Source organism: Salmo salar, chromosome 07 (assembly GCF_965601325.2).
Source record: "Salmo salar chromosome 07, fSalSal1, whole genome shotgun sequence".
NCBI lineage: Eukaryota > Metazoa > Chordata > Actinopteri > Salmoniformes > Salmonidae > Salmo > Salmo salar.
Window position 1 is genome coordinate 59296080 of NC_138297.1, and position 23562 is coordinate 59319641.

General features: G+C 45.7%; 1 protein-coding gene across 2 annotated transcripts in view; it reads right to left on the reverse strand.

The window, feature by feature from the left end:
- The window catches only part of LOC106609608 (exocyst complex component 4), a 260309-nt gene that overhangs the window by 234155 nt on the left and 2592 nt on the right, over positions 1 to 23562 (reverse strand). For both annotated transcript variants that reach the window (XM_045722267.2, XM_045722266.2), the window contains exons 2-3: positions 22992 to 23181; positions 16596 to 16790 (exon numbers count right to left, since the gene is read on the reverse strand). In XM_045722267.2, coding sequence (XP_045578223.1) covers positions 16596 to 16790; positions 22992 to 23181 — 385 coding nt within the window. The remainder of the gene's footprint in view (positions 1 to 16595; positions 16791 to 22991; positions 23182 to 23562) is intronic.

Here is a 23562-nt window from a genome sequence, read left to right on the forward strand (position 1 = left end):
TCACAGGAGGGGGAGGAGAGAAGCGGTACATGTGAGAGCCCGTCACTGGCCTCTCTGGTGCACACTGGGCTCAGACGGGGTGTGGGTGTGTGTAGGATAGGAGTGGAGAAGAGAGACTTTTTTTGGAAAGTGAACCAGTCTTGTCCCTCACTAACCCCATGGGGTCTTGTAACACTGCCATTCAACTGAGGCAGAAAGAGAGCAGTGGGAATACTAATAGTCAAGCAGAGAGAGAGAGCTGAGGGAGGGCTAGAGGAGGAGGGGATGGAGGGAGAGTGTGAAAGTGAGGGAGACGTTAATCTGACAGATGAGCAGGGTAATGAGTGACAGCATGTCTGGAATGAACACATCAGGGAGTCTCTCAGGATTGACAGAGACAGGATGGACTTACAACAGACCGGAGAGAGAGAGAGAGAGAGAGAGAGAGAGAGAGAGAGAGAGAGAGAGAGAGAGAGAGAGAGAGAGAGAGAGAGCGAGGAGAGAGGGGGGAGAGAGCTGAGAGAGGGGGGAGAGACAGGCTCATTGTAATGGCTGGAATGGAATGAAAATGGAACGATATCAAACATATGGAAACCACATGTCTGACTCCATTCTAGCCATTTCAATGAGCCCGTCCTTCTATTGCTCCTCCCACCAGCCTCCACTGGCCCAAGAGTTTGTAATGGTGTGGAGTCCTTACTCTCACATATCCAACTGTGTTAGATCAGTGAGGGGGGGAGAGCTGAGAGAGGGGGGGAAGAGAGCTGAGAGAGAGGGGGAAGAGAGCTGAGAGAGAGGGGGAGAGAGCTGAAAGAGAGGGGGAGAGAGCTGAGAGAGAGGGGGGGGTGAGAGCTGAGAGAGAGGGGGAGAGAGCTGAGAGAGAGGGGGAGAGAGCTGAGAGAGAGGGGGAGAGAGCTGAGAGAGAGGGGGAGAGAGCTGAGAGAGAGGGGAGAGAGCTGAGAAAGAGCTGAGAGAGGGGGAGAGAGCTGAGAGAGGGGGAGAGAGCTGAGAGGATGAGAGAGCTGAGAGAGAGAGAGGAGAGAGCTGAGAGAGGGGGGAGAGCTGAGAGAGGGGGGAGAGCTGAGAGAGAGAGAGGAGAGAGCTGAGAGAGAGAGAGGAGAGAGCTGAGAGAGAGCTGAGAGAGAGGAGAGAGCTGAGAGAGAGGGGAGTGATAGGAAGAGAGGGAGATCTGAGACAGTGGAAAGGGAGAGCAAAACAAAGAGTTAACCAATAAAAAGGGAGAGAGAGAGAGATAACTGTTGCAGCCTCTCTCCTACTGAGAAGCAAATTGAAACACCTAGCTTAAAATGGACACTGACAGTCTTCTGTGAAAGCAATGTAATGAGGCACAGACATGACTCACTGAGTTTCCTTAGATTAGCCTCCATCAGACTGTTCCAGGGACAGCTTCAACTTGAGTTAGAGTCAACATCAGCTCTAGTCTAGCACCTATCAAACAAGATAGGATCCTTCTTGCATAGAGTACAGTGGCCCAGTTCCAATACTGTTATAAATCCATCCTTCTTTCCTGGAGGTCATTGATCTAACACAGTTGGATATGTGAGAGTAAGGACTCCACACCATTAAAAACTCTTGGGCCAGTGGAGGCTGGTGGGAGGAGCTATAGAAGGACGGGCTCATTGAAATGGCTAGAATGGAGTCAGACATGTGGTTTCCATATGTTTGATATCGTTCCATTTTTCATTCCATTCCAGCCATTACAATGAGCCTGTCCTTCTATAGCCCCTCCCACCAGCCTTGATGTTCATCCAGGGATTTCCGGTATACTGGAATAGCACACATGGGGGCGCTAAAAACACACACAAAAATTGCGCAAGTGATAGCGAAAATGTATAGAAGATGTTAGCTAAATGCTAACAAGTGAAAACGAACAAACTAATTGCAGACAGGCAAATCCAGCTCATGAAGTTATACATGAGTAGCTACCGAATGTCATTTTCGGTGAGTGTGGACATTTACAAGCGCAAGTGAATGAGAGAAAGTGCAAATAAACAAAGTAGTGATGCATGTTTTTCAGAGGGAAGAGCAGCATGTGAACACGGAGCAGAGGGGAGAGAAAAAACCGCTAGTCGGAAGCACAGAGACAAGATGGCAGCTGTACAGACAACCCATACAGAGCTCTTTGACTTACCTCTCAAACACGGCAGAAAGCCGTTATAAGACATCTGATAGCAAACATTTAGTAGTGAATTACACACAAGTGTAAGTTCCTCACCTCATATGCACCACACAACAGACACTCAGTGACAGATATAGAACGCTCTGGACTGACCAGCTCCTGTCTTTTTCTCCTGTTATATACTGACCAGCTCCTGTTGTTTTCTCCTGTCGTGGACTGACCAGCTCCTGTTGTTTTCTCCTGTTCTATACTGACCAGCTCCTGTTGTTTTCTCCTGTTGTGGACTGACCAGCTCCTGTTGTTTTCTCCTGTTCTATACTGACCAGCTCCTGTTGTTTTCTCCTGTTGTGGACTGACCAGCTCCTGTTGTTTTCTCCTGTCGTAGACTGACCAGCTCCTGTTGTTTTCTCCTGTTCTATACTGACCAGCTCCTGTTGTTTTCTCCTGTTCTATACTGTCCAGCTCCTGTTGTTTTCTCCTGTTGTGGACTGACCAGCTCCTGTTGTTTTCTCCTGTTGTGGACTGACCAGCTCCTGTTGTTTTCTCCTGTTCTATACTGACCAGCTCCTGTTGTTTTCTCCTGTTATATACTGACCAGCTCCTGTTGTTTTCTCCTGTTCTATACTGTCCAGCTCCTGTTGTTTTCTCCTGTTCTATACTGACCAGCTCCTGTTGTTTTCTCCTGTTGTGGACTGACCAGCTCCTGTTGTTTTCTCCTGTTCTATGGACTGACCAGCTCCTGTTGTTTTCTCCTGTCGTAGACTGACCAGCTCCTGTTGTTTTCTCCTGTTGTGGACTGACCAGCTCCTGTTGTTTTCTCCTGTTCTATACTGACCAGCTCCTGTTGTTTTCTCCTGTTCTATACTGTCCAGCTCCTGTTGTTTTCTCCTGTTATGGACTGACCAGCTCCTGTTGTTTTCTCCTGTTATATACTGACCAGCTCCTGTTGTTTTCTCCTGTTATGGACTGACCAGCTCCTGTTGTTTTCTCCTGTTCTATACTGACCAGCTCCTGTTGTTTTCTCCTGTTCTATACTGACCAGCTCCTGTTGTTTTCTCCTGTTCTATACTGACCAGCTCCTGTTGTTTTCTCCTGTTGTGGACTGACCAGCTCCTGTTGTTTTCTCCTGTTGTGGACTGACCAGCTCCTGTTGTTTTCTCCTGTTCTATACTGACCAGCTCCTGTTGTTTTCTCCTGTTCTATACTGACCAGCTCCTGTTGTTTTCTCCTGTTCTATACTGACCAGCTCCTGTTGTTTTCTCCTGTTCTATACTGACCAGCTCCTGTTGTTTTCTCCTGTTGTGGACTGACCAGCTCCTGTTGTTTTCTCCTGTTCTATACTGACCAGCTCCTGTTGTTTTCTCCTGTTCGTGGACTGACCAGCTCCTGTTGTTTTCTCCTGTTCTATACTGACCAGCTCCTGTTGTTTTCTCCTGTTGTGGACTGACCAGCTCCTGTTGTTTTCTCCTGTTGTGGACTGACCAGCTCCTGTTGTTTTCTCCTGTTGTGGACTGACCAGCTCCTGTTGTTTTCTCCTGTTCTATACTGACCAGCTCCTGTTGTTTTCTCCTGTTGTGGACTGACCAGCTCCTGTTGTTTTCTCCTGTTCTATACTGACCAGCTCCTGTTGTTTTCTCCTGTTCTATACTGTCCAGCTCCTGTTGTTTTCTCCTGTTGTGGACTGACCAGCTCCTGTTGTTTTCTCCTGTTCTATACTGACCAGCTCCTGTTGTTTTCTCCTGTTCTATACTGTCCAGCTCCTGTTGTTTTCTCCTGTTCTATACTGACCAGCTCCTGTTGTTTTCTCCTGTTGTGGACTGACCAGCTCCTGTTGTTTTCTCCTGTTCTATACTGACCAGCTCCTGTTGTTTTCTCCTGTTGTGGACTGACCAGCTCCTGTTGTTTTCTCCTGTTCTATACTGTCCAGCTCCTGTTGTTTTCTCCTGTTCTATACTGTCCAGCTCCTGTTGTTTTCTCCTGTTCTATACTGTCCAGCTCCTGTTGTTTTCTCCTGTTGTGGACTGACCAGCTCCTGTTGTTTTCTCCTGTTGTGGACTGACCAGCTCCTGTTGTTTTCTCCTGTTCTATACTGACCAGCTCCTGTTGTTTTCTCCTGTTATGGACTGACCAGCTCCTGTTGTTTTCTCCTGTTGTGGACTGACCAGCTCCTGTTGTTTTCTCCTGTTGTAGACTGACCAGCTCCTGTTGTTTTCTCCTGTTGTATACTGACCAGCTCCTGTTGTTTTCTCCTGTTCTATACTGACCAGCTCCTGTTGTTTTCTCCTGTTCGTGGACTGACCAGCTCCTGTTGTTTTCTCCTGTTGTGGACTGACCAGCTCCTGTTGTTTTCTCCTGTTCTATACTGTCCAGCTCCTGTTGTTTTCTCCTGTTCTATACTGACCAGCTCCTGTTGTTTTCTCCTGTTCTATACTGACCAGCTCCTGTTGTTTTCTCCTGTTCTATACTGACCAGCTCCTGTTGTTTTCTCCTGTTGTGGACTGACCAGCTCCTGTTGTTTTCTCCTGTTCTATACTGACCAGCTCCTGTTGTTTTCTCCTGTTGTGGACTGACCAGCTCCTGTTCTATACTGACCAGCTCCTGTTGTTTTCTCCTGTTGTGGACTGACCAGCTCCTGTTGTTTTCTCCTGTCGTAGACTGACCAGCTCCTGTTGTTTTCTCCTGTCGTGGACTGACCAGCTCCTGTTATATACTGACCAGCTCCTGTTGTTTTCTCCTGTCGTGGACTGACCAGCTCCTGTTGTTTTCTCCTGTTGTGGACTGACCAGCTCCTGTTATATACTGACCAGCTCCTGTTGTTTTCTCCTGTTGTGGACTGACCAGCTCCTGTTGTTTTCTCCTGTCGTGGACTGACCAGCTCCTGTTGTTTTCTCCTGTTGTGGACTGACCAGCTCCTGTTGTTTTCTCCTGTTCTATACTGACCAGCTCCTGTTGTTTTCTCCTGTTCTATACTGACCAGCTCCTGTTGTTTTCTCCTGTTCTATACTGACCAGCTCCTGTTGTTTTCTCCTGTTCTAGACTGACCAGCTCCTGTTGTTTTCTCCTGTTCTATACTGTCCAGCTCCTGTTGTTTTCTCCTGTTCTATACTGACCAGCTCCTGTTGTTTTCTCCTGTTGTGGACTGACCAGCTCCTGTTGTTTTCTCCTGTTCTATACTGACCAGCTCCTGTTGTTTTCTCCTGTTCTATACTGACCAGCTCCTGTTGTTTTCTCCTGTTATGGACTGACCAGCTCCTGTTGTTTTCTCCTGTTGTGGACTGACCAGCTCCTGTTGTTTTCTCCTGTTGTGGACTGACCAGCTCCTGTTGTTTTCTCCTGTTATATACTGACCAGCTCCTGTTGTTTTCTCCTGTTCTATACTGACCAGCTCCTGTTGTTTTCTCCTGTTGTGGACTGACCAGCTCCTGTTGTTTTCTCCTGTTGTGGACTGACCAGCTCCTGTTGTTTTCTCCTGTTATATACTGACCAGCTCCTGTTGTTTTCTCCTGTTGTGGACTGTCCAGCTCCTGTTGTTTTCTCCTGTTGTGGACTGACCAGCTCCTGTTGTTTTCTCCTGTCGTAGACTGACCAGCTCCTGTTGTTTTCTCCTGTTGTGGACTGACCAGCTCCTGTTGTTTTCTCCTGTTATGGACTGACCAGCTCCTGTTGTTTTCTCCTGTTGTATACTGACCAGCTCCTGTTGTTTTCTCCTGTTCTATACTGACCAGCTCCTGTTGTTTTCTCCTGTTCGTGGACTGACCAGCTCCTGTTGTTTTCTCCTGTTCTATACTGACCAGCTCCTGTTGTTTTCTCCTGTTGTGGACTGACCAGCTCCTGTTGTTTTCTCCTGTTGTGGACTGACCAGCTCCTGTTGTTTTCTCCTGTTCTATACTGTCCAGCTCCTGTTATATACTGTCCAGCTCCTGTTGTTTTCTCCTGTTCTATACTGACCAGCTCCTGTTGTTTTCTCCTGTTCTATACTGACCAGCTCCTGTTGTTTTCTCCTGTTATAGACTGACCAGCTCCTGTTGTTTTCTCCTGTTATGGACTGACCAGCTCCTGTTGTTTTCTCCTGTCGTGGACTGACCAGCTCCTGTTGTGCTGTTATGGACTGACCAGCTCCTGTTGTGCTGCTATGGACTGACCAGCTCCTGTGTTCTCCTGTTGTGCTGCTATGAACTGACCAGCTCCTGTTGTGCTGCTATGGACTGACCAGCTCCTGTGTTCTCCTGTTGTGCTGCTATGGACTGACCAGCTCCTGTGTTCTCCTGTTGTGCTGCTATGGACTGACCAGCTCCTGTGTTCTCCTGTTGTGCTGTTATGGACTGACCAGCTCCTGTTGTGCTGCTATGGACTGACCAGCTCCTGTTGTGCTGCTATGGACTGACCAGCTCCTGTTTTCTCCTGTTGTGCTGCTATGGACTGACCAGCTCCTGTGTTCTCCTGTTGTGCTGCTATGGACTGACCAGCTCCTGTGTTCTCCTGTTGTGCTGCTATGGACTGACCAGCTCCTGTGTTCTCCTGTTGTGCTGTTATGGACTGACCAGCTCCTGTTTTCTCCTGTTGTGGACTGACCAGCTCCTGTTGTGCTGCTATGGACTGACCAGCCCCTGTTGTGCTGTTATGGACTGACCAGCCCCTGTTGTGCTGCTATGGACTGACCAGCTCCTGTGTTCTCCTGTTGTGCTGCTATGGACTGACCAGCTCCTGTTGTGCTGCTATGGACTGACCAGCTCCTGTTTTCTCCTGTTGTGGACTGACCAGCTCCTGTTGTGCTGCTATGGACTGACCAGCTCCTGTTGTGCTGCTATGGACTGACCAGCTCCTGTTTTCTCCTGTTGTGGACTGACCAGCTCCTGTTGTGCTGCTATGGACTGACCAGCCCCTGTTGTGCTGCTATGGACTGACCAGCTCCTGTTGTGCTGCTATGGACTGACCAGCTCCTGTTGTGCTGCTATGGACTGACCAGCTCCTGTTGTGCTGCTATGGACTGACCAGCTCCTGTGTTCTCCTGTTGTGCTGTTATGAACTGACCAGCTCCTGTTGTGCTGCTATGGACTGACCAGTTCCTGTGTTCTCCTGTTGTGGACTGACCAGCTCCTGTTGTGCTGCTATGAACTGACCAGCCCCTGTTGTGCTGCTATGGACTGACCAGCTCCTGTTGTGCTGTTATGGACTGACCAGCCCCTGTTGTGCTGCTATGGACTGACCAGCTCCTGTTGTGCTGCTATGGACTGACCAGTTCCTGTGTTCTCCTGTTGTGGACTGACCAGCTCCTGTTGTGCTGCTATGAACTGACCAGCCCCTGTTGTGCTGTTATGGACTGACCAGCCCCTGTTGTGCTGCTATGGACTGACCAGCTCCTGTGTTCTCCTGTTGTGCTGCTATGGACTGACCAGCTCCTGTGTTCTCCTGTTGTGCTGTTATGAACTGACCAGCTCCTGTGTTCTCCTGTTGTGGACTGACCAGCTCCTGTTGTGCTGTTATGGACTGACCAGCTCCTGTTGTGCTGCTATGGACTGACCAGCTCCTGTTGTGCTGTTATGAACTGACCAGCCCCTGTTGTGCTGTTATGGACTGACCAGCTCCTGTTTTCTCCTGTTGTGCTGCTATGGACTGACCAGCTCCTGTTGTGCTGCTATGGACTGACCAGCTCCTGTTGTGCTGCTATGGACTGACCAGCTCCTGTGTTCTCCTGTTGTGCTGCTATGGACTGACCAGCTCCTGTTGTGCTGCTATGGACTGACCAGCTCCTGTTTTCTCCTGTTGTGGACTGACCAGCTCCTGTTGTGCTGCTATGGACTGACCAGCCCCTGTTGTGCTGCTATGGACTGACCAGCTCCTGTTGTTTGCTGCTATGGACTGACCAGCTCCTGTTGTTCTCCTGTTGTGGACTGACCAGCTCCTGTTGTGCTGCTATGGACTGACCAGCTCCTGTTGTGCTGCTATGGACTGACCAGCTCCTGTTTTCCCCTGTTGTGCTGCTATGGACTGACCAGCTCCTGTTGTGCTGCTATGGACTGACCAGCCCCTGTTGTGCTGCTATGGACTGACCAGCTCCTGTTGTGCTGCTATGGACTGACCAGCTCCTGTTGTGCTGCTATGGACTGACCAGCTCCTGTTGTGCTGCTATGGACTGACCAGCTCCTGTTGTGCTGCTATGGACTGACCAGCTCCTGTTGTGCTGCTATGGACTGACCAGCTCCTGTTGTGCTGCTATGGACTGACCAGCTCCTGTTGTGCTGCTATGGACTGACCAGCTCCTGTTGTGCTGCTATGGACTGACCAGCTCCTGTTGTGCTGCTATGGACTGACCAGCCCCTGTTGTGCTGCTATGGACTGACCAGCCCCTGTTGTGCTGCTATGGACTGACCAGATCCTGTTTTCTCCTGTTGTGCTGCTATGAACTGACCAGCTCCTGTTGTGCTGCTATGGACTGACCAGCTCCTGTGTTCTCCTGTTGTGCTGCTATGGACTGACCAGCTCCTGTTGTGCTGCTATGGACTGACCAGCTCCTGTGTTCTCCTGTTGTGCTGCTATGGACTGACCAGCTCCTGTTGTGCTGCTATGGACTGACCAGCTCCTGTTGTGCTGCTATGGACTGACCAGCTCCTGTGTTCTCCTGTTGTGCTGCTATGGACTGACCAGCTCCTGTGTTCTCCTGTTGTGCTGTTATGGACTGACCAGCCCCTGTTGTGCTGCTATGGACTGACCAGCTCCTGTTTTCTCCTGTTGTGCTGCTATGGACTGACCAGCTCCTGTGTTCTCCTGTTGTGCTGCTATGGACTGACCAGCTCCTGTTGTTTGCTCCTGTTCTATGGACTGACCAGTCTCCTGTTGTTCTCCTCCGTTGTGCTGCTATGGACTGACCAGCTCCTGTTGTTTCTCCTCCGTTGTGCTGCTATGGACTGACCAGCTCCTGTTGTGTTCTCCTGTTCTATGGACTGACCAGCTCCTGTTGTTTTCTCGCTGTTCTATGGACTGATCAGCTCCTGTGTTCTCCTGTTGTGCTGCTATGGACTGACCAGCTCCTGTTGTGCTGCTATGGACTGACCAGTTCCTGTGTTCTCCTGTTGTGCTGCTATGGACTGACCAGCTCCTGTGTTCTCCTGTTGTGCTGCTATGGACTGACCAGCTCCTGTTGTGCTGCTATGGACTGACCAGCCCCTGTTGTGCTGCTATGGACTGACCAGCTCCTGTTGTGCTGCTATGGACTGACCAGCTCCTGTTGTGCTGCTATGGACTGACCAGCTCCTGTTGTGCTGCTATGGACTGACCAGCTCCTGTTGTGCTGCTATGGACTGACCAGCTCCTGTTGTGCTGCTATGGACTGACCAGCTCCTGTTTTCTCCTGTTGTGCTGTTATGGACTGACCAGCTCCTGTTGTGCTGCTATGGACTGACCAGCTCCTGTTGTGCTGCTATGGACTGACCAGCTCCTGTGTTCTCCTGTTGTGCTGCTATGGACTGACCAGCCCCTGTTGTGCTGCTATGAACTGACCAGCCCGTTGTGCTGCTATGAACTGACCAGCTCCTGTTTTCTCCTGTTGTGCTGCTATGAACTGACCAGCCCCTGTTGTGCTGCTATGGACTGACCAGCTCCTGTTTTCCCCTGTTGTGCTGCTATGGACTGACCAGCTCCTGTTGTGCTGCTATGGACTGACCAGCTCCTGTTGTGCTGCTATGGACTGACCAGCTCCTGTTGTGCTGCTATGGACTGACCAGCTCCTGTTGTGCTGCTATGGACTGACCAGCTCCTGTGTTCTCCTGTTGTGCTGCTATGGACTGACCAGCTCCTGTTGTGCTGCTATGGACTGACCAGCTCCTGTTGTGCTGCTATGGACTGACCAGCCCCTGTTGTGCTGCTATGGACTGACCAGATCCTGTTTTCTCCTGTTGTGCTGCTATGAACTGACCAGCTCCTGTTGTGCTGCTATGGACTGACCAGCTCCTGTGTTCTCCTGTTGTGCTGCTATGGACTGACCAGCTCCTGTTGTGCTGCTATGGACTGACCAGCTCCTGTGTTCTCCTGTTGTGCTGCTATGGACTGACCAGCTCCTGTTGTGCTGCTATGGACTGACCAGCTCCTGTTGTGCTGCTATGGACTGACCAGCTCCTGTGTTCTCCTGTTGTGCTGCTATGGACTGACCAGCTCCTGTGTTCTCCTGTTGTGCTGTTATGGACTGACCAGCCCCTGTTGTGCTGCTATGGACTGACCAGCTCCTGTTTTCTCCTGTTGTGCTGCTATGGACTGACCAGCTCCTGTGTTCTCCTGTTGTGCTGCTATGGACTGACCAGCTCCTGTTGTGCTGCTATGGACTGACCAGTTCCTGTGTTCTCCTGTTGTGCTGCTATGGACTGACCAGCTCCTGTGTTCTCCTGTTGTGCTGCTATGGACTGACCAGCTCCTGTTTTCCCCTGTTGTGCTGCTATGGACTGACCAGCTCCTGTTGTGCTGCTACGGACTGACCAGCTCCTGTTGTGCTGCTATGGACTGACCAGTTCCTGTGTTCTCCTGTTGTGCTGCTATGGACTGACCAGCTCCTGTGTTCTCCTGTTGTGCTGCTATGGACTGACCAGCTCCTGTTGTGCTGCTATGGACTGACCAGCTCCTGTTGTGCTGCTATGGACTGATCAGCTCCTGTGTTCTCCTGTTGTGCTGCTATGGACTGACCAGCTCCTGTTGTGCTGCTATGGACTGACCAGTTCCTGTGTTCTCCTGTTGTGCTGCTATGGACTGACCAGCTCCTGTGTTCTCCTGTTGTGCTGCTATGGACTGACCAGCTCCTGTTGTGCTGCTATGGACTGACCAGCCCCTGTTGTGCTGCTATGGACTGACCAGCTCCTGTTGTGCTGCTATGGACTGACCAGCTCCTGTTGTGCTGCTATGGACTGACCAGCTCCTGTTGTGCTGCTATGGACTGACCAGCTCCTGTTGTGCTGCTATGGACTGACCAGCTCCTGTTGTGCTGCTATGGACTGACCAGCTCCTGTTGTGCTGCTATGGACTGACCAGCTCCTGTTTTCTCCTGTTGTGCTGTTATGGACTGACCAGCTCCTGTTGTGCTGCTATGGACTGACCAGCTCCTGTTGTGCTGCTATGGACTGACCAGCTCCTGTGTTCTCCTGTTGTGCTGCTATGGACTGACCAGCCCCTGTTGTGCTGCTATGAACTGACCAGCCCGTTGTGCTGCTATGAACTGACCAGCTCCTGTTTTCTCCTGTTGTGCTGCTATGAACTGACCAGCCCCTGTTGTGCTGCTATGGACTGACCAGCTCCTGTTTTCCCCTGTTGTGCTGCTATGGACTGACCAGCTCCTGTTGTGCTGCTATGGACTGACCAGCTCCTGTTGTGCTGCTATGGACTGACCAGCTCCTGTTGTGCTGCTATGGACTGACCAGCTCCTGTTGTGCTGCTATGGACTGACCAGCTCCTGTGTTCTCCTGTTGTGCTGCTATGGACTGACCAGCTCCTGTTGTGCTGCTATGGACTGACCAGCTCCTGTTGTGCTGCTATGGACTGACCAGCTCCTGTGTTCTCCTGTTGTGCTGCTATGGACTGACCAGCTCCTGTGTTCTCCTGTTGTGCTGCTATGGACTGACCAGCTCCTGTTTTCCCCTGTTGTGCTGTTACATAAATGAGACTGGCTCAACTGTTCTGGGGAACTACATTAAGCTTCATAATGTAAAATAATACACTTAAAAAAATAAATAATGTTTTGACGGTATTGAAAAACCACCTGTGGCTTTTTCCAAATACCTGAGTATACCACCAAGCCTACCACTTCAGTGGTTCTTCCTTTAAAAGTTGCGTCCTACTGCAGCACTGCTTGCAGTGTGCTGCGTTTGTATGGCACACTAGAGTGCATGACATCATATTATTTTGTTGCCAATAACGCTAGTTTGACCACCAGAGGGCGTCTTTGAGAAGGTAAGTTATTGAAATGACATGGGGCTGTAGGCCTAATAGTCCTGTTTACTGTAGCTGGTTTAGCGTAACTTACTTTTTGGCATAAAGGATACAGTATATCAAACAACCATTCAAGTCATCCATGTCTTTAAATACAGTCAAGCATTTTAGATATAAAACGAAATAAAGGGTGCCTTGAATAATGAAACAATGAATAAACCGCAACATGTCGGCTAATGTGAGTGAATTCACAAATGGGAAAGGGGGATACCTAGTCAGTTGTCCAATTGAATGTATTCAAGTGAAATGTGTCTTCTGCATTTAACCCAACCCCTCAGAATCAGAATGGTGAGGGAGGCTGTCATAATCTAAACTACGTCTTCGGCACCCGGGGAACAGTGGGTTAACTGCCTTGCTCAGGGGCACAATGACAGATTTTTAACTTGTCAGCTTCTTTAGGTTACTGGCCCAACGCTCGAACCACTAGGCTATGTGCTGCCCCTATGCATTTGACTGTTTTTAATATTGGCTGTACTAGAGACTTAACATTTTTTTGTTAGAACAGAATATATGGGATTGATCATAATTCGTTTTTTAATTATTATAGTAGTTGTTGTGCAGTTTACACTTTTAGAAATGTAGCTTAATAAGGATCCAACCCTTTTTTCTTATTCTTTTTTTTCACCTAAAATGACAAACCCAAATCTAACTGCCTGTAGCTCAGGACCTGAAGCAAGGATATGCATATTATTGATACCATTTGAAAGGAAACACTTTGAAGTTTGTGAAAATGTGAAATTAATGTAGGAGAATAAAACACATTAGATCTGGTAAAAGATAATACAAAGAAAAAACATGCGCTTTTTTGTGGGGGGGTTTGTACCATCATCTTTGAAATGCAAGAGAAAGGCCATAATGTATTATTCCAGCCAAAGCGCAATTTCGATTTTGGCCAATAGATGGCAGCAGAGTATGTGCAAAGCTTTAGACTGATCCAATGAACCATTGCATATCTATTCAAAATGTTATATCAAGACTTGGTTTATTAATACATTTTCAAGTTCATAATGGTGCACTCTCCTCAAACAATAGCATGGTATTCTTTCACTGTAATAGCTACTGTAAATTGGACAGTGCAGTTAGATTAACAAGAATTTAAGCTTTCTGCCCATGTCTCCGTCCTGGGATTTTTTTTTGTTACTTACAACCTCATGCTAATCACATTAGCTCAACCGTCCTGTGTGTGTGTGTGGGGGGGGGGCACTGATCCCGTAGAGGTTAACCACTTCTGGATGGAACCATAACAAATTACTATGAGAATAAATATCACTGAATGACATAAATATTAGAATAAAGTAGGCTAATGAAGGCAACAAATTGTTGCTGACTCAAACACCCAAAGTCATCCAATTGTTATAATAGGATTTGAAGCAGTAGCCTACCCGTGTGTGGTCAACTAGTTCAGCACCGTTTTGCGCTGAACTAGACTATTCTTGGAATAGAAACACCATAATATGAATCAATTTAATAAAAAAAACAGTGCATTTGGTGGGCTATGCAAAGAGATGAGAGTAGTGACATGCCTCGCAAACATTTAAAGTCTCTAAACTCGGCAAGAGTCTATTGTTCTGCTGATAGCCCATCAAGGGTGGCTGGCTTCTTTTGTATTCTTAAAAAGATCTCCAGCACAGAAGTGTGTTTCTATTCCAATCAAAAAAAGAGACTTGAATAATTCAACAGTAAATAAATGGCAAAATGTCAGCTAAAGCATTTGAATTCAGGAATTAATTCAAAATATGTTAAACCGTTTTTTTGTTGAGAAACTGACAATACAACAATACATTGATCTTCTCAGCAAGGTTTTACCCATGGTTGTGGAGCTGGGGGGAAGTGCAACTAAAATGTAGCGGAGATGTAGTTGAAATAAACATCTGTATTTTGAAAGAGTCTTTTTATTATTAACGAAAGCATAAAGATGTTGATTAACAAATAATGTATATGTGTCTATATGCGTTATATGGTCTTCTGTCTTCCTACATGGTCTTCTTTCGTTCAAAATAAGTTATATTATAATGCAGGGTTTAAGACACATTATTTCATATTCTTTGATGTGGAGTTAGAAATGTTCAACTTTATAGTACTTAAACATGAAATACATTGCAAGTTTGCCCCTTTTTGGCCATTAGGCTACACTTTACAATAGGACTCAACTCTGAATGACTGCAGCAACTATCAGTAATTAAAACTGTGGCACAAATTGGGGGATTTTTCACAACTAGCCGAGCTATTAGACTATCCTTTTGTATATTAATGGAGGTGTGAATGTTTCAGCCAGTCTCTCTCCTATCGCAGTCCTGCATCAGGCAAAAAATATATATTTCCTCTATCGCTTCAAGAGGCCTATTGTCCACCTGGTAATTGTGTGGTTCCAAAGGATAAAGCATCACCTTCAGATGGATGTGTGGTTTCAGAGAGAAGCTAGCTGTTAGCCTGCGACCAGGCACGGTGGATAAAGCGTCACCTTCAGATGGATTTGTGGTTTCAGAGAGAAGCTAGCTGTTAGCCTGCGACCAGGCACGGTGGATAAAGCGTCACCTTCAGATGGATTTGTGGTTTCAGAGAGAAGCTAGCTGTTAGCCTGCGACCAGGCACGGTGGATAAAGCATCACCTTCAGATGGATGTGTGGTTTCAGAGAGAAGCTAGCTGTTAGCCTGCGACCAGGCACGGTGGATAAAGCGTCACCTTCAGATAGATTTGTGGTTTCAGAGAGAAGCTAGCTGTTAGCCTGCGACCAGGCACGGTGGATAAAGCGTCACCTTCAGAAGGATGTGTGGTTTCAGAGAGAAGCTAGCTGTTAGCCTGCGACCAGGCACGGTGGATAAAGCGTCACCTTCAGAAGGATGTGTGGTTTCAGAGAGAAGCTAGCTGTTAGCCTGCGACCAGGCACGGTGGATAAAGCGTCACCTTCAGATGGATGTGTGGTTTCAGAGAGAAGCTAGCTGTTAGCCTGCGACCAGGCACGGTGGATAAAGCGTCACCTTCAGATGGATGTGTAGTTTCAGAGAGAAGCTAGCTGTTAGCCTGCGACCAGGCACGGTGGATAAAGTGTCACCTTCAGATGGATGTGTGGTTTCAGAGAGAAGCTAGCTGTTAGCCTGCGACCAGGCACGGTGGATGACATCATTTTCCTGCACGGCAATTTGAAGAAATCCTACTAAATAGGCCAAGTGTAAACTAATATATTAAATTGCCTAAATAAAACAAGTATATTTCATAAATAAATGAAGTAGCTCAGGTCTTGAAAATATGGGCAACTCCCTATCCTCGCTGGACTCTCTTTCATTCAGTTTCTTCTTCATATTAGCAAAGAAGAACTCCGTGTTTCACGAACTCACATTCTATAGAGGGGCTGTCACTCTTTCACACTGTGGTAAAAGACCATTTGTTATTTAGAATTATTTATTTCTGTTTTTAGAGGGAGAGAAACCAAAAGCCCACTGTGCCAATTTTTTGAAAATCGTCAGTCCACATGTCAAGTGTAATTGCGCCATTGTATTTACCCAAGTTCTCTCTCAACTCCAGGACCACCCGCCTGATGCAGGACTGTAGAGCCAGAGACTCTCGGACTGAAACATTCACACCTCCATCATTTAGGAAAAGATAGTCAATTTGTGCCACAGTTTAGACTACCGATAGATCTGTGTTCTAACTCCCCCTTGTGATAGTGTGGTGCAATGACAGAATGACGCAATTTACCACAATCTGCCACCATCTACCACAAACGGTCGTGGCATAAAGATCAGAACGTTTAAAGGAAGAACCACTACATACATAACAGTTAATATATTTAGCTCAGATGGGAGTGATTTTCCTAAATAGTGTCACCAGCTTCCATCAACTTCACCACACCATGTAAAAAGTGCTTTAATGTAGATTTTAGGTTTGCGGCCCCCACAAAGGACTGCGAGTGGGAGACAAAGAGACAGAAGGTCTTCAGGGGCCTCAGGGGGCCAGACATCCCTCGTCCTCCCTCTCAAATCTGCCTGTTCTGGAGCAGAGATGAACTGACTAGGCCCTACTTACCTGAGTTTGGAAGAAGAGTGTAGGAGTGAACGGAGGAAGAAGGGAAAGGAGAGACCACTGAGTTGTACCAGCCATTTAGTGCTTTGGCCCCCGCAGAGCGTGCCACAAAACACACATCAAAGTCAACCCACACACCTGTGGTGGCCCCTGGGCCGCTTTCACGAAGCTGACCGGCTGGAAGGGAGATTGGGTCGTGTTCATAAGGCACCAAATGGAAGAAAACTGACAGTCCAGCCTGTCCATTTCTGTAGCCAAGGAGGACAGCAATCATGTAATATGATAGTCAAGTGTCAGGTCAACGTCAGGAATTCAAAATCTAGCTGGATGTCTGGATTGCCATATCCCGGTGTTAATCATACGAATCCCATTCTCTTGCACTCACGCCCCACCATGGCCCCAAACATCAAACTTAACACACTTTTCATACAAACCACATCCTCACCTACCACCCCACCTCCACATGCATACACACTCACTCACTCTTACCAGCATGTCGGTGGCGTGCAGGTAGTGCTTGCTGGCCATGCAGGCCTCCAGTCTCTGTGGGACCTGCTTGATACTCTCGATCTCGTCCAGCAGGTTGAGGACGTGTTTATGCTCGATGCCTTCGATCCACAGCTTCCTCAGTTCATCCCTCTTGCAGTGGAGCAGCATCTTACAGGACAGCAGGTTCTCCTTCACCTGGGATACAATGGGACATCACACAGGTCAGACACCAGGGTGTTCATCAGGCGATAAAGGGAAAAAAATTGACTGAAACAGGGACAGAGTACTTGGACTGTTGTAAAATGTTTTGCGTCGGTGTGCGCTAATGAATCAACCCCACCCCCAGGGTGAGACAGGTGAGGCACCAGGGTTGTGTTCATTAGGCACCAAACTAAAGAAAGTTGACTGAAACAGGGAGGGACTACTAATCAATAAGAAACTCTTTTTCATCTCTGCTGCAAAGCATTTTTAAACGTTTTCTGTTGTGTGCCCTAATGAACATGACCCATGGGTCCGTTCAGAGACAAGAGAGGCAAGCGTTTAGAATGTTCAGATAGAAATGTATTGCGCAGAACAGACGTGATTATTTGTCAGGTAGAATAGGGAGTTATGTCAGCTCTATTCATTACATTTCTATCTGGAACGTTCTAAATAGTTTCATGGACACATGAACACTCTCCTTTCAGTTTCAAAGCTCAGAATCCTGCCTGAATCAATGGGCACTTAATGTGGCACAAAAGCACCATTTCACACAAGTCTTAGGAAACCTTTCTTGGTTCTCTTTGTAACAGTCTCACATACAGTTGAAGTCAGAAGTTTACATACAGCTTAGCCAAATACATTTAAATGTCAGGAATTGTGAAAAACGGAGTTTAATCCATTTAATCCTAGTAAATTCCCTGTCTTAGGTCAGTTAGGATCACCACTTTATTTTAAGAATGTGAAATGTCAGAATAATAGTAGAGAGAATTATTTATTTCAGCTTTTATTTCTTTCATCACATTCCCAGTGGGTCAGAAGTTTACATACACTCAATTAGTATTTGGTAGCATTGCCTTCAAATTGTTTAACTTGGGTCAAATGTTTTGGGAGGCCACCCACAACAAGTTGGGTGAATTTTTGCCCATTCCTCCTGACAGAGCTGGTGTAACTGAGTCAGGCTTTTTCAGTTCTGCCCACAAATTTTCTATTGGATTGAGGTCAGGGCTTTGTGATGGCCACTCCAATACCTTGACTTTGTTGTCCTTAAGCCATTTTGCCCAAACTTTGGAAGTATGCTTGAGGTCATTGACCATTTGGAAGACCCATTTGCGACCAAGCTTTAACTTCCTGACTGAGGTCTTGAGATGTTGCCTCAACATATCCACATCATTTTCCATTCTCATCTATTTTGTGAAGTGCACCAGTCCCTCCTGCAGCAAAGCACCCCCACAACATGATGCTGCCACCCCCGTGCTTCACGGTTGGGATGGTGTTCTTCGGCTTGCAAGCCTCCCCCTTTTTCCTCCAAACATAACGATGGTCATTATGGCCAAACGGTTCTATTTTTGTTTCATCAGACCAGAGGACATTTCTCCAAAAAGTACAATCTTTGTCCCCATGTGCAGTTGCAAACCGCAGTCTGGATTTTTTATGGCGGTTTTGGAGCAGTGGCTTCATCCTTGCTGAGTGGCCTTTCAGGTTATGTCAATATAGGAATCGTTTTACTGTGGATATAGATACTTTTGTACCTGTTTCCTCCAGCATCTTCACTAGGTCCTTTGCTGCTGTTCTGGGATTGATTTGCACGTTTTGCACCAAAGTACGTTCATCTCTAGGAGACAGAACGTGATCGCTTCCAGGGCTGTATGACGGCTGCGTGATCCCATGGTGTTTATACTTGCGTACTATCGTTTGTACAGATGAATGTAGCACATTCAGGCATTTGGAAATTGCTCCTAAGGATGAACCAAACTTGTGGAGGTCTAGAATTTGTTTTCTGAGGTCTTGGCGGATTTCTTTTGATTTTCCCATGATGTTAAACAAAGAGGCACTGAGTTTGAATGATGTCAATTAGCCTATCGGAAGCTTCTAAAGCCATGACATAATTTTCTGGAATTTTCCAAGCTGTTTAAAGGCACAGTCAACTTAGTATACTTTAACTTCTGACCCACTGGAATTGTGATACAGTGAATTATAAGTGAAATAATATGTCTGTAAACAATTGTTAGAAAATGTACTTGTGTCATGCACAAAGTAGATGTCCTAACTGACTTGCCAAAACTATAGTTTGTTAACAAGAAATATGTGGAGTGGTAGAAAAACGAGTTTTAATGACACCAACCTAAGTTTATGTAAACTCGGGTGCACCTCGGCCATGCACAAGGTACTAAACAATATCATAATCGCCATCGATAAAAGACAGTACTGTGCAGCCGTCTTCATCGACCTGGCCAAGGCTTTCGACTCTGTCAATCACCATATCCTTATCGGCAGACTCAACAGCATTGGTTTCTCAAATGACTGCCTCGCCTGGTTCACCAGCTACTTCTCAGACAGAGTTCAGTGTGTCAAATCAGAGGGCCTGTTGTCCGGACCTCTGACAGTCTCTATGGGGGTACCACAGGGTTCAATTCTTGTGCCGACTCTTTTCTCTGTATATATCAACGATGTCGCTCTTGCTGCGGGTGATTCCCTGATCCACCTCTACGCAGACGACACCATTCTGTATACATCTGGCCCTTCTTTGGACACTGTGTTAACAAACCTCCAAAAAAACTTCAATGCCATACAACACTCCTTCGATGGCCTCCAACTGCTCTTAAACGCTAGTAAAACCAAAAATGCATGCTTTTCAACCGTTCACTGCCCGCACCCTCCCGCCCGCCCAGCATCACTACTGGACGGTTCTGACTTAGAATATGTGGACAACTACAAATACCTAGGTTTCTGGCTAGACTGTAAACTCTCCTTCCAGACTCATATTAAACATCTCCAATCCAAAATGAAATCTAGAATCGGCTTCCTATTTTGCAACAAAGCCTCCTTCACTCATGCTGCCAAACATATCCTCGTAAAACTGACTATCCAACCGATCCTTGACTTGGGCGATGTCATTTACAAAATAGCTTCCAATACTCTACTCAGCAAACTGGATGCAGTCTATCACAGTGGGTAAAGAAATTCAAAAGGGGTGATGGTTTTAATTAACAGTAATTTTCATTCAAATGTGCAAATTGTCCAAACAGATTATCAAGGTAGCTGGATTATTTTATATATGTTATTGGACAATAAACAGATATTGCTTATTAACCTATACGGTCCGGATAATGATGATCCAAGCTTCTTTGAAAAAAAATATTTTTTATATATATATATATATATATATATATATATACATTTATCAACTCTACAAGCAACACTAGACTCTATTATTATGGTGGGAGATTTTAAATACGGTCTTAATTACCTCTCTGGACCGGAAAGGAAATCACCCTCAGGCACTTAAGGAAATCATAAATGTCATGGATATATTGGAATTAGTGTATATACGGAGACTTAAACTATCTAGAGGAGTAAAACAAGGTTGTCCACTATCGGCATATTTATTTGTTATTGCCATCGAAATGTTAGCTGTTAAGATTAGATCAAATAATAATATTTAGGGATTCGAAATCCGTGGCTTAAAAACTAAGGTGTCATTGTACGCCGATGATTCATGTTTTCTTTTAAAACCACAATTAGAGTCTCTCCACGGTCTCAGAGGATCTGGATACTTGTGCTATCCTCTCTGGATTAAAACCAAATAATTAAGTGTACTATATTACATATTGGATCACTAAACAATGCACATTTTACATTACCATGTAGTTTACCAATTAAATGGTCTGACGGAGATGTGGACATACTCGGTATACAAATCCCAAAAGAAAGAAATGATCTCACTCCAATACATTTTTATAGAAAGTTATCAAAAATAGATAGGTATTTTCCTTTCCATGGTAGCAAGATCTTGTCTATTTGTGGAAAAATCACCCTGATTAACTCTTTAGTCATATCACAGTTTACCTATTTGCTTATTGTTTGCCAACACCTAGTGACTTGCTTTTTAAATTCTATGAACATAAAATATTCAATTGTATTTGGAACAGCAAGCCAGATAAAATTAAAAGGGCCTATTTATATAACGAATATGAATTCGGAGGGCAGAAATGATTACATATTAAAGCATTAGACCTCTCACTAAAGGCATCAGTCATACCAAAGTTATATTTAAATCCAAACTGGTTTTCTAGTAAATTGGTACGAATGTCTCATCCTATGTTCAAGAAGGGCCTTTTTCCCTTTATTCAGATTACACCTGCCCACTTTCGGTTGTTTGAAAAGGAAATAATCTCCAAAATATCTTTATTTTTTAAACAAGCCTTAGAAAGTTGGTTGCAATTTCAGTTTAATCCACAGAACAAATAATACAACAAATATTGTGGTTAAATTCAAATATAGTAATTGATAAAAAAAAACGGTATTTTTCGAAGAAATGTTTAAAAAAGGTATAATTTTAGTGAATGATATTATAAATAGGACTGGTGGAGTGATGTCACACATGCAGCTAACACAGACATATGGAAATGTCTGCTCAACCCAAAATTACAACCATTTAATTGCAGCATTACCACAAAAATGGAAGAGGCAAGTAGAAGGGGAAAAAAGTAAGGAACTTGTATGTCGGCCCTGTATTAAAGAACATAAATGGTTAAAGAAAAGTGTGATAAATAAAAACATATATCAATTTCATTTAAGGACCAAAAAACTGACAGCTGTGCCATATAAATTGCAAAATAGTTGGGAAGAGATTTTTGATGTACCCATTCCATGGCACATGGTTTATGAATTGATACGCAAAACAATGCCGGATTCAAAACTTCGACTTTTTCAATTTAAATTACTATACAAAATTCTTGCAACTAATAGAATGTTATATATATGGGGGATACAATCTTCACAGCTCTGCAGATTCTGCTGTGCGGAGGCAGAGTCATTAGATCATTTATTTTGGTATTGTCCATATGTACAGTGCCTTGCGAAAGTATTCGGCCCCCTTGAACTTTTCGACCTTTTGCCACATTTCAGGCTTCAAACATAAAGATATAAAACTGTAATTTTTTGTGAAGAATCAACAACAAGTGGGACACAATTATGAAGTGGAACGAAATTTATTGGATATTTCAAACTTTTTTAACAAATAAAAAACTGAAAAATTGGCCGTGCAAAATTATTCAGCCCCCTTAAGTTAATACTTTGTAGCGCCACCTTTTGCTGCGATTACAGCTGTAAGTCGCTTGGGGTATGTCTCTATCAGTTTTGCACATTGAGAGACTGACATTTTTGCCCATTCCTCCTTGCAAAACAGCTCGAGCTCAGTGAGGTTGGATGGAGAGTGTTTGTGAACAGCAGTTTTCAGTTCTTTCCACAGATTCTCGATTGGATTCAGGTCTGGACTTTGACTTGGCCATTCTAACCATTCAAAATCACTGAAGCTGGAGACTTATATTTCCGTCACTAACTTTAAACATCTGCTATCTGAGCAGCTAACCGATCTATAAATAGCCCACCCAATCTACCTACCTCATCCCCAAATTGTTTTAATTTACTTTTCCGCTCTTTTGCACACCAGTATTTGTACTTGCACATCATCATCTGCTCATCTTTCACTCCAGTATTAATTTGCTAAACTGTAATTACTTGGCTACTATGGCCTATTTATTGCCTTACCTCCTCACGCCATTTGCACACAGTGTATATAGACTTTCTTTTTTTCTATTGTGTTATTGACTGTACGCTTGTTAATTCCATGTGTAACTCTGTGTTGTTGTTTGTGTCGCACTGCTTTGCTTTATCTTGGCCAGGTCGCAGTTGTAAATGAGAACTTGTTCTCAACTAGCTTACCTGGTTAAATAAAAGGTGAAATACAAAAATAAAAACTTCCGACTTCAACTGTACATCCAGACACACAGACACACAGCCTGGAGAGATGGGAATGACATCACACTGTTGGTGAACACTGGCGGGCTATCCCAGAGGCTCTAACAGTGACGCAGGTGTCAGAGCCACACACACACACACACAGGAACTCTAGAGAAATCAGCCAGGCCCTCACACTGCCTGCTACTAATGTCCTTGATGTACAACTCCCTGGGACCATCACTCTGCATTCACACTGTTATTCACAGGCCATGCACATGTTCTGAATGGTTTGTTGCAAATGTTTTTACTTTTAAACTCTGCGTTGTGGGAAAGGGCTTGTAAGTAAGCAATTCACAGTAAGGTCTACACTTGATGTATTCGGCACATCAGGTGACAAATTAAAATCAATTTGATTGATTTGATTTGAAACATTGTGTGTGTGTTCCCTCTCACCCCTTTGATCTTGTTACGGGAGCTGGTGATTCTCTCTGTGATGCTCTGGTAGGTCCGGATGGCGGTGGTCAGCTCAGCGTAGTGTTGGACGATCTGCTCATCCAGGTCCCGGTCGCACTTCTCAAACGCCTCCTCCAGGCGGCCCTTCTCCGTCTCTCTGTCCTGCTTGTCATCGCTGCTGGACAGGGTCCTACACAGACACAGGGGGAAGCAGGCCAAGGCTCATCAGTTGTCTGTCAAGGTGTCACCTTGTGGTCCTTTTCGTAATCTTGTGTAGGCCTAACTTCTAGTTAATCATTTTGTCTAGTCACTAGATCTGGGTAAAATACAGGCAGCAAGTAGCCTAGCGGTTAGAGCGTTGGCCCAATAAGCAAAAGGTCACCGATTTGAATTCCCGAGCTGACAAGGTGAAAAATATGTTGAGCAAGGCACTTAACCCTAATTGGTCCAAGGTCGCCGTTGATAATGACAGACCATGGCCGTGACCCCACTCTCCGAGGACGTCTATACAACCCAAAAAAAAACATTTCCAATTCGCACATGAGTATTAATACACACTTGTACACGTGTG